Here is a 10,963-nt window from a genome sequence, read left to right as displayed (position 1 = left end):
ATCGATCATTTCATCATTTTTCTTGAAGAGCTGAATCAGATTATGAGTTGAATGGTTGGTTTGGTTAATCAATGAATTGGTAATTGTTTTTTAAATGTTTGAGCTAGTGATTAGACCATCATTATTTATTATATAAAGCTTTAAATTTTATGGTTAACTTGCAGATCGCATCATTTTGTTTATCAATTAGCTATTTCAAATGCTGCGCGTCTTGGATAAAATTGGTTGTTATTGGTAACTTTGCAGGCTGGTAAAACATGTTTTCACTTTGATTGTTTGTTTCGTGATAATTTGTTAATAAATTGCTGTTTCTATTGTGATATACTTATGGATTCAGATAGAAATTCACCTTTCAATGTTCCTATTGGAAATGTGGGATTTAAATCACCTTACTTAAATCTTGATCCTAAAATCCTTTTAGGTAACCAAGAATCGGCTGATTACATTTATCTAGGTAAGGATTTTTCAATTGTATCTTTAAATTATATTCACAGAGAATTGCAAATATTGGAGCTAACTAACTATTCAATTTGGTAAATTTTTTAGATGGTGGTAATCGACCTTCTCGTGGTAGATTTGAATTAGCTTTTAGTCAAATTGGTGGTTCTGTTATGGCTGGTGCTTCAATTGGTGGAGTTATTGGTTGTTATAATGGATTTAAATTAACATCCCTAAATACAGCAGCAATCGATTCTAATCATGTTAATAAACCTCTTTCATGGGCAGTTCGTAGATCACAAATATTAAATTACATTGGAAAAACTGGTGCTGTCACTGGAAACACGTTTGGTGTAGTTGCTTTACTCTATTCAGCTATTGGAGTTGGATTAGGTTTTTTAAATGATACAAATGAAGATATAAACACAGTTGCTGCCGGAACTTTGACTGGCGTCTTATTTAGAGGTTTATCAAACCCACAAGTTACAAATGATGTCGCAAAAGAATTAATCAAATCTCAATTATGGCAAGTTAGATTACGACGATCACTAATTGGTGGCTTAATAGGAGCATCATTATCTTCGCTATTTGTTCTAGCAACCAATAAAGAGAAATATCTTAAAAGATGAAAGACTTATAAAAATTATAAGTTTAGAAATTAGTTTATAATTAACCTGTAATATTGTAAATCCAAACATGATTGATTAAATCTTAGAAATTAGCTATCTAGCAAAAAATAACTGTATCTTAAATTGATTTATTTCCAGATTTGATCTAGGACATTTCTTGTAACAAATACAACAAAATTCACGGGGTTTTAATTCTAATTACAAAAGAAATTTTTAAAGGCTTTTGCATTCATTTAATTTATAATTTATATGTTAATTTAGCAAATGCGTAGATATCTTTTACACAACAACTATAGCGTTTTTATATTTGGTGAGCGTTAAACTCTTTTTTCTGCTTCTTGCTTCTTTTTGGCCTTTTCTTCATCCTCCAGTTGCTCTTCTTGCAATAACATGGTAACAATATCTTTCATTTGAGATTTAGGCAGTTTAAATTCTTCTCGTCCGAGTAATTCCAAAACCTAAAGATAAAATAAAAACAAATAAAAAATGTATGAAAACTGTTGGCTAGTTTAAATAAGTGTAACTACGGTTGAATTATTCAAGCACGAATTGTGCGTGAATATATTTGAAACCTTTGTTTCTATTCACATTATATTTAGCGATGAAAATCAATTATAAAAATTGTAATCATGTGATAATTATACTTGAATTAGCAAGAGTAAGCCTAACTTTAAAACAAAGAAGTGTTATCAAGTTATATTAATGAACTCTAAGCTAATATTTTGCGGTTTTGTTAATTTTTTTAACACTCAAAACTGAAAAGTAATTGTTCAGAAACTCACCTTGAGAACATGATCAACTTCAACTTTGCCATCATGATCAATATCCATTGCGTCAAGAACAGCAATTATTTTTTCCATTTTTGTATTATCATCAGCTTTTGATATTTTCTTTACAGCTTCTAGAAGTTCTTCAACATTAACCATTGCTTCTTTTGTTTCTTTAACCTTTTCTCCGTCATCCGACTCGGTAATTCCTTTTTCAAGCGATTCTTTCTTTGATTCGAGGTTTGTGACCAAACTATCCATACGCTTAATCATTTTATCTACACGCTTACCAAGTCTTTTAGCTCCTTTGGAAATTTTGACTTCTTTCATACCAGATTGTTGAAACTCTTCAATATCTTCTTTGTATTCGTCCATCTCTTCATGAAGTTCCTTCAATTCTTCTTTTTCTAACATAAGATCTTTGTTTTCTAGCGCTGATTCAAGTGAATCGAAATCTTCCGGAGAAAGTTCAGTCTCTTTAGCAGGTCCTTTAGAGCTTGAATCAGTCATCTGGGCAGCTTTATCAACAATTTCTTCACCGGACATTTGTTTCAAAGCTTCTTCTTCTTCTCGTTCTTTCCTGATAGCTTCTTCTTCTTCTCGTTCTTTCCTGATAGCTTCTTCTTCTTCTCGTTCTTTCTTGATGGCTTCTTCTTCTTGCTTGATAAGCTCTATCTTTGTCTTGTTATCAATTTTACCTTCAGATTCACCAATCTTGTATCTTGCTTCGGTAACAGCTTCAGCAGGGAGAGCTTGAATTGTTGCTTTAAGCTGGTCTGTAGCTGGGAGATTGTCGGAAAGATACAAAACTCTTGATAATAAAAGAAGCGAGGGCGGAATCTGTTCGTTAAGGCTTAATTCAAGCCATTGAGCTAGTTGGCTACGAAGTTGGTGCACTGGCAATCCTAAAGCTCGCATTCCTCGAGCTCGACAGGCTTGTTGAAGTTCAGGTACAGTTAGAGTATCAATACCTTCCTTCATGATCATTTTATCATCTGCCTTGAGACTTCTTAGTTTCATTCTCAATTGAAAACGCAAAAAATTACTTGTTCCTATGGGTTTCAGTTCTATTAATCTACAAAGAGCCATCAATTGTGGCCGAGTTAAGGAATCCAAAGTAATTTCATCTTCAAATATTTTTGAAAAACGTAAAATATCTTCGTTGGTAGCTTGTTCACCGGATGAGCGAATCTGTAAAAATAAAAATGTAAAAATTAAAAATATTATGCAAAGGCAATTTTGAAAATACAGTAAAAGATTTCAACAACATATTTGAAACTCAATCAAGTAATGAAATCAAACAATGAGGAAATAAACATACCTTGTCAAAAAATTCTGCAAACTCTTTGGCCTTTTCTGAATGTGATTCTCCTTTTGACTGCAAAGCCATTTCATCTAAGGTCGTCTGCAGAAATTTTGCCATTTCTAATTTGACTTTTAATTGTTGCTTGATTTTTGATTCCTAAAAATAGGGAAAATTACGATAACAGTAAATAAATTGCATAGGAAAATCCAAGAGACTATAGATGAACATTTCATCATCCCTAAGTGAACCCATTAAAAGGTTTGCTATACTTTGTTATTATAGAAGTTAAGTCGAATTAATCCGATTTACCTTATCCGAGGTCGTTTGGAAAGTTGAAGGCAACATGTTAGGGAATATTTTTACAAAAAGCGGCAATAACAACTCCATAAAAGGTACAATAATAAAAACAGAGAAAGGAAGAAGACGAAAAAGATCAGCTGTCGTTCGAACCAATTGTTCATGTTCTCTTCTTGATAATTCTTTCGATCTCAGCACTTTCCATGCAAGACGAGAAGATATTTTAATATCGATAAATAATAAACGGAATCCATGGTAGTAATGTACAATTTCATCCATAATTCGTTTACCAAGACTTCGTTTAGGTTTAGTGTTATCCACTTGTTTACCTGATCCATTATTAGAAGATGATGCTGCTATTATTTTTTGTTGATTTTCTTTCTCTTTAACCTTTAAAGCTTTTAATGTAGATTCTACCTTAGATGATTCTTTTTCCCAATAAGGTGATGACAAATGTAAACATCTTATAGATGGTGTTGATCTAAGATAGTTACAATCAGAAGCTATCCTGTAAACACCACCGGTTGACCAGGAACGAACATTGGAACACCTAATTATATAAGAATGATACTTTGTACACTGAACAAAATGTGAATTAAATAGACGAATTTTAATACGAAGAGTTGATTGAAGCATAATGTCAACAAAAGATGACTAAATCAGTTGTGACAAAAAATATAAACTAAAATTAATATTTCTTATTTAACATTGAAAAATTATTAGATTCACACAAAATCCATGTTATTCTGCACCCCCCTCAATTTCATCCATCCATTATTCACTAGATGGCACTCAAACTCTAAACTTCTGTGGCTCCCTCTTTTTTAAAGGTAATGAAATTTTTTTAAATCCAATCATTTGATTTCACATCTTCCAGTAATCACAATGTAAATTTTTGTCGGGCTTCAGTAAAATATATTGTCTTTTGTTGCATTTTTTTTTGTTTTAGTTCAAAGATCTTACATAATTTAGTAAATTAACGATCAAGCAAATTTGTGATCCCACCATAGTGTAGTGTTCAGTGATAGTGGTAATCATTTCAACATCATCATGGGTGCCGATATTGAAATTAATGTTGGCTCATGGCAGCTAACTATCTACGTTACCGATTTAAAGGTTGAGAGAGTTTTACGTGTTAAAGGTGATCTTCATATTGGTGGTGTAATGTTACAACTTGTCGAAGACTTAGGTAAATAATCTAAATCAATTTTTTCGTCTCTAGCAATGTTTCTACTTTGATTGTTTTTTTCTTCATGTTTTCTTCTTTCAATCAATTTATATTTTTTTGTCTATTGAAAGCTGCTATTTATATCTGATGTTTAAGTGTCAAAATTTCGATTACTTTAGTTACATGAATTTACACTCATGTTTCCTTTCTCTTCTCAGTTTTTATCTTTCTTCTCCTCTCCTATCTATGTCATGCTATCAGAAATATCAATTTGGTCTATTTTTTCTTGCTCCTCTCTCAATTTCTTGTTTACTTCTTTTCAGATGTTGCTATTAATTGGTCTGATCATGGATTATGGTGGCCCAAGCGAAATATGTGGCTATCTAGAACTCGAACCACTTTAGATCAGTATGGTGTTCAAGCTGATGCCTTATTACATTTTACTCCTATGCATAAAACCTTAAGAGTTCAATTACCCGACTTACGATTTATTGATGCTCGAGTTGATTTCTCAATTAAAAGTTTCACCGCCGTTGTTCAACTTTGCAAAGATTTAGGATTACGACATCCAGAAGAGTTATCTTTCTGTCGTCCATTGATGGCTGAACATTTGAAAAGAAACTATAAATCCATCGGAGTTAGCCCACGACAAAGAGCCAAGGATGTTATGGGTCCAATTGTTCAAAATAATTCAAATGTATCCAACATAAGTCAACCTGATGGTAAATCTGACGATAGGTTAGCATCAAGTTATCCTTCATCTCCTTGGAACGGAAACATCTCCGGTATTTCAGCGTATAACGGACAAATGACACCTGATGACTCTTTTGGCTTCAATAACGATCCTATTTTGCCTAATCTTGCAGCAAGTCCACCCACGCCTTCCTTAGAAGCTAAAAGTGGTTTATTAAAACCAAAAAGTTTAGTTGAAAGAGCACGTTTAAATGCTGGTTGGCTTGACTCATCGCGATCATTGTATGAACAAGATGTTCGTGAATACGATCTTCTTCTCTTGCGCTTCAAATTTTATTCCTTCTACGACTTGAACCCTAAACTAGATAGTGTTCGAATTAATCAAATCTATGAACAGGCTCGATGGTCAATTTTAACGGAAGAAATTGATTGTACCGAAGAGGAAATGATGATGTTTGCCGCCTTACAACTTCAAGTCAACCTACAGTCAAACAATCCATTACCGGAGAAACAACGAACAAGTGCAGACGATGATATTGATAGTGAATTGAATGAGCTTCAAATGACTTTAGAAGGAACCAGTATATCTTCTACTTTAAGCTCCAACAACATCACCCACGTTCCCGAGTTGGCGGATGAACTTAAATTCATGAAATCTCGTAGATTTACGTTGAAAAGCCTTAAAAGGTACTATTTTGTCTTTCGGGATAAAAGACTCTCCGTTTACAAATCAAGAGAAGATAAAGCGGGAGAACCTGTTTTCTCGCTTAACCTACGCGGTTGTGAAGTTACACCTGATGTCAACCTAAGTCAAGGAAAATATGGTATTAGACTTGAGGTACCCAGTCACGATGGTATGACCGAATATTTAATAAGATGTGATTCAGAAGGTCAATATGCTCGTTGGATGGCTGCTTTTAGATTGGCTTCCAAGGGTAAGACAATGGCTGATTCATCCTACGAACATGAAGTTAAACAAATATTGGATTTCCTAAGTATGCAACATCCGGCTCCAGCTCCAGCAATAAATCCCAATCAAATAGACATCAATGTTGACGATTATGTAGCACCTCGATTTTTTAGAAAGTTCAAGGGAAAATCACAGGTAATTTTTTTCACCTTCATCCATTTCCATCAGTCAAGTTGACAAAAATATATTTCCGATTCTTCCTATTTTTCCCAGTTTAAACCATATTCTATCTCTAATATTTCCATTTTATTCATTTGTTTTTTTCTAAAGATCGCCCAAAGAATTTTAGAAGCTCAAGCAAATGTGAAAGATTTGAGTAACATTGACGCCAAAATGAATTTCATCAAAGCCTGGCAAGCTCTTCCCGAATATGGAATAAGCCTGTTTGTTGTCAAATTTGATGGCAGCAAAAAAGAGGTTGGTAAAATAATTGCAATTATTACTTTTGTCTGATATGAAAATTGTTTCAAAAGCTTAAACAAAATCCTTGGTTTATTTTCCGCCTTATGATTGACGATCATTTCTCGTAACTGTTTATGTGCTACTATATGTCATACTGAATGAAAAACACTTAGCAACTTTCTTCTTCTCAATAGTGTTTAGTCATCATTTTCATCCTTTTCTCCATCTGTTTTCTTCTAATCTATTCCATTTGTCTCTCATTCAGTTTTCATGCATCTCTTAAAACTCTGTGAATGTCTTCATTTTCCTATTATTTTAGAGAAGTTCTTTAAAGGCATCACTTGTTTACGATTTTAATGACTCTTTTACATCAACTTTCTCACTCATTTTCTCCTACTTTCACTTGGTAACCAAAACAAAATATATCAACCTTCAAGAGTACTTCAGAATCTTAAAATTCAATCTTCCATCAAAACCAGGGTTTTCAAAATTTTTATGCGTAACCTTTTATCGATTCTTTTTCCATCTAATTCTGCCGAAAAAATATTCTATTATTTTCCCTTCGAGGCCCAAATTTATCTAGAAAATTGTCATTTTTACTATTGAAACAATCAATTTGTCACTTAGTATTAATTCCCTCAATAGTTTTAATCAACGAAATGATGCAGGAAATCAACATTTGATTCTCATAGTATTTCTACTTCCATATTGAAATTCATGATGATTCATCATCATTTCCTGATTGATAGCTACATTTACGGTTGAAATTTATTTACAGTTTTGATTTAAGTCTTGAAAAAAACTGTACACTTTCTAAAAATGCTTCAATTCTAATGTTGTTACCTTTAACCCACTCATTGTTTTTCATCTTTCTAGCTCATTTTCATGGGTATTTATATTAACTGATGATGAATGATTTTGTTTAAAATATAGTTCTTTTTGTGTCATTTTTCACAGAAAAAAATAAAAAAGCTAGAAGTAGAACACCAAGAGCTGAAAAAAAGGTTCAACAAGTTTTTGTCTTTTCCCAGCGAAATCTTCCAACTCACAAGTCTTCACTTTCTTCCTCCTTCCCCTCTCTCTGTGTCCCTATGTAATTTCAGTAGAGAAGGCGCAAAAAATAAGAAATCAACAGAGAAGAAATTCTTGCTAAGATGAACCTAACCTCAATGAAAATAAAACCAGGTTAACTTTTCTGTGCATGCGGCTGAAAAGTTGCCAAAATTGATTTCAGCCGTTCAAGTTTATGGTACATAAGATCTTTATTTTGGTCTCTCAATTTTTAATTTTAAAAATTTTCATCAACATTAAAAAACTAGCTCCAATAGCCTTTATTCAATCCAATTCAACCCTTGTTCAAGTATTAATCCACCATTTTATTGATTCAGGATTAAGATTGAATATTTTGAGTAGAATCGAAAATTTTGTCCAAATTTTCCTGTTATGCCAACAATTGATTATCAAATATCTGTACCTTTTTCATGTTTACCCTACAAGCCCACATTTTTCAATCCATTTCATGTTTTTTTTTTCTAATAACTTTTCAATCTTTCTACCCTTCTTTGCTTTCATTTTTACTCTCTTCTCTTCATCACCCACTTCTAATCATCTCCATTTTATTTTATTTTCATCTCTTCTTACTTTCCTCTCTCATTCACTCACTCACTCTTCTTTGTCTTACTTAATTTTCTTCCTCTCCATCTTGGAGAGACTAAACAACGCTTTGCTTGGCCGGCTAAATTTGGCTAATTTTTGGAAACGTCTGTAGGTGTTTTTATCTTCACAAGCAACCAAGGCTGTTACTTGTTTCTTAAGCATTAAACTCCAATATCAACTGAATGAAGATGAACTTGAAGCTTTTCCAAAAATGAGCTTCATATTTATTACGGAAACACTTGCTGTGTTATTTTTTGAATTGTTACTTTTCATCGCTATTCATTTATTTTCAGTTTTTGACCCCAAGTTGATAACCTTACTCTAAATTTGTAATCAAATTTGTTTTGACACTTTTCGAGCTTTGGTGGCGAAAAATATCTCTTCAACTTGAAGGCTTCAAGTTATTATCAATTACTGCCATTAGCTCAGCATAAATAATTTTACATTTATTATTTCCATTCCTTCTGATTCGTTGCAAATTATTGATGATATTTAATTATCAAACAGTCAAATGCGTAAAGCTTCATTTCTCATGGCTTTAGAAATTTCGATTGAATAACCTTTTTTTACTTTTTATTTTGATAAAATATGATTTTTCACTGGATACTTCCTGGCAATTTTTTGTTCAGAAAACAGAATTTTTTTATCAGACAAAATCAGAAAATTATGAATTTTTTATGTACAAAATGATCTAACACTTATTATCTTTCTCATCTTTTAAGCAGGAACTTTTGGGTGTCGCTTTTAATCGACTGATGAGAATGGAACTCATGTCTGGTGATCATTTGAAAACTTGGAGATTCAATACAATGAAAGCATGGAATGTAAACTGGGAAGTTAAAAAAGTATTGGTACAATTTGAAGAAGAAAACGTCCAATTTTCGTGCCTTAGCGCTGATTGTAAAGTTGTCCATGAATTTATTGGTGGCTACATATTTCTTTCTATGAGAAGTAAAGACCAAAATCAAACTCTCAACGAAGATTTATTCCACAAATTAACTGGAGGCTGGGTTTAATCATGCAACATTAAGGATTGTAATTAGATAAATTACACTTATTATTGAATTATAATCCAAGAAACTTAAAGACACAAAAGCGAAAGCCTTAGATAGGCTAACAAAATGCAAAAGGATAATGTTTTACTGTTGAATTATTATATTATGATTATAAATATTATAATATTATAATATTATTTATATGTACTTACCAGAATCATGGATGCTTATACATAATTATGGACTCAAAAGCACTGAAAGGAAGAATGGAAACCAAATCAAGGATAAATTAATGGAATTACTTTTCCTATTCAATAAGCATTTTGTTTAATTGACAAAACTGAGCCATTTAGCCTTTACCAACACTTAACACAGTGCCAAAGTTAATATTGATTAACCAAAATGATTGGATAATTGAAATTTATTCTGACCGCCTGACCAGAGATTAACCCAAGGACTAGGACAAAGATGACAATAATGGCAAATAATTTGCATTCGCATCTCATTGTATTTCAGAATTGCATTTTTCTCTCTTCTCTTCTTCTCATCCTTATTTATCCATAAATCTTTTGTCTTCCTTCTATCCTTTCTTTTCTCAAATTGTAAATTTTCTCCTTCATTTATCCTCATCAATTAATCCCTATTCATTAACTTTAATCCTATCAATATTATAGCCTAATCTCAATTGGCAATAGTTAAAAGTGATCCTTGAAGCAACAAAAACAACGTAAACTGAACAGATATGAATCTATTCAATTTAATGAGCAGTTTTTTTTCATTCTCTTCTTTCATCCATTTTTCTGCTCTTCTTTTTCTCCTCATATCTTGTCAATGTCAATCTCAATTTCATTTCATTTGAAACAATCAACATCCAATCAACTCTGATAGAAGCTGAAGAAGAACAAATTATTTCCATTTAATTAAAATCGTAATATTAAATAAGAGTAACTTGTCACATTCAAGTTGAAATTATTGATTAGTTTGTGTTTTCGTATCGCGATCAACTATTTTAATGGCAATTGTACGTTTTTTCTCGACCTTCGATAGAAAATTAAAAAGCCAAAAGGGAAAATAAACCATTTTCATTATATTCTTGCTTCAAAATGACCAAATAATTTTATCCAAAAAATCATTAAGGCCTTGGTCAGTCAATTTTGAATACAAAAAGTGTGATTATAGTTTTTCAAGAAATATGTCAACAAGAGTTAGTACAACATCCACAATGCTGTTAGATAAATGGTCGCCCAATCTACTCGTTAAAGAAAACCATTTGCCATTAAAACAATTCGTACACCGCCTTTTCTACATATGCTCTTGCACCCTACTTATGAGTTCGGTTGACCATTATCAAGACTTATTCAGGCCTATCCAAACACTTGGCCTCTTGTTACTCTTCCCAAAAAAGAGCGTTATGTTTGTTGGTTGATAATGTTAAAAAAACTGATGGTGAGTAATTTGCTATTTTAAATAAAAATATTTGATAATGTTACTGATCAATGATTTAAATTTGTTTCTTTTGCAGACAGCTTTCTCAGTGTCTATGAACGGAAGGTGAAAAACAAAGAAATTGAATCTGATGAATATCAACTCAGAATTGCTAAAACTTTCCAAGAAATAGATGAACAGCTGAGTCCTTGATTCC

At 32.2% G+C, this 10,963-nt stretch overlaps 3 protein-coding genes across 4 annotated transcripts; 2 read left to right on the top strand and 1 right to left on the bottom strand.

Moving 5' to 3' along the window:
- Window positions 1–240: 240 nt before the first annotated feature.
- Window positions 241–1,178, top strand: LOC107361356 (mitochondrial import inner membrane translocase subunit Tim23). Its single transcript, XM_015928176.3, has 2 exons — window positions 241–454; window positions 547–1,178. Exons 1-2 carry the CDS (start codon window positions 328–330, stop codon window positions 1,065–1,067), a joined length of 648 nt encoding a protein of 215 aa, XP_015783662.2. The 5' UTR covers window positions 241–327; the 3' UTR covers window positions 1,068–1,178.
- Window positions 1,176–4,177, bottom strand: Letm1 (Leucine zipper and EF-hand containing transmembrane protein 1). The gene is made up of 4 exons (XM_015928175.3): window positions 3,450–4,177; window positions 3,156–3,296; window positions 1,850–3,025; window positions 1,176–1,525 (listed from the first exon to the last, which is right to left on the bottom strand). The coding sequence occupies exons 1-4, from the start codon at window positions 4,071–4,073 to the stop codon at window positions 1,385–1,387; spliced, it is 2,082 nt and encodes a 693-aa protein (XP_015783661.2). The 5' UTR covers window positions 4,074–4,177; the 3' UTR covers window positions 1,176–1,384.
- A 131-nt stretch (window positions 4,178–4,308) lies between these two features.
- Window positions 4,309–10,276, top strand: LOC107361327 (unc-112-related protein). Of its 2 annotated transcripts, none has more exons than XM_015928144.3 (4): window positions 4,309–4,626; window positions 4,929–6,403; window positions 6,539–6,685; window positions 9,052–10,276. In XM_015928144.3, exons 1-4 carry the CDS (start codon window positions 4,488–4,490, stop codon window positions 9,340–9,342), a joined length of 2,052 nt encoding a protein of 683 aa, XP_015783630.1. In that variant the 5' UTR covers window positions 4,309–4,487; the 3' UTR covers window positions 9,343–10,276. The 2 variants fall into 2 exon arrangements, with proteins under 2 accessions (XP_015783630.1, XP_015783629.1); XM_015928143.3 differs by having other exon boundaries at window positions 9,049–10,276.
- Window positions 10,277–10,963: the final 687 nt, after the last annotated feature.

This window comes from Tetranychus urticae, chromosome 1 (genome assembly GCF_039701765.1).
Source record: "Tetranychus urticae isolate SD_2017Ah chromosome 1, NJAU_TeUrti_SD_1.0, whole genome shotgun sequence".
NCBI lineage: Eukaryota > Metazoa > Arthropoda > Arachnida > Trombidiformes > Tetranychidae > Tetranychus > Tetranychus urticae.
This window is presented reverse-complemented; position numbering and strand designations above follow the sequence as displayed.

Bases quoted from the DNA above. Each gene is read 5' to 3' on its own strand.
- LOC107361327 (XM_015928143.3), top strand. From the start codon at position 4,488: ATGGGTGCCGATATTGAAATTAATGTTGGCTCATGGCAGCTAACTATC. The intron at 4,627-4,928 runs GTAAATAATCTA...ACTTCTTTTCAG, and splicing joins ACAACTTGTCGAAGACTTAG to ATGTTGCTATTAATTGGTCT. The intron at 6,686-9,048 runs GTTGGTAAAATA...TCATCTTTTAAG, and splicing joins TTGATGGCAGCAAAAAAGAG to CAGGAACTTTTGGGTGTCGC.
- Letm1 (XM_015928175.3), bottom strand. From the start codon at position 4,073: ATGCTTCAATCAACTCTTCGTATTAAAATTCGTCTATTTAATTCACAT. The intron at 3,297-3,449 runs GTAAATCGGATT...CCCTATTTTTAG, and splicing joins TCCAAACGACCTCGGATAAG to GAATCAAAAATCAAGCAACA. The intron at 3,026-3,155 runs GTATGTTTATTT...TTATTTTTACAG, and splicing joins TTGCAGAATTTTTTGACAAG to ATTCGCTCATCCGGTGAACA.
- LOC107361356 (XM_015928176.3), top strand. From the start codon at position 328: ATGGATTCAGATAGAAATTCACCTTTCAATGTTCCTATTGGAAATGTG. The intron at 455-546 runs GTAAGGATTTTT...TAAATTTTTTAG, and splicing joins GGCTGATTACATTTATCTAG to ATGGTGGTAATCGACCTTCT.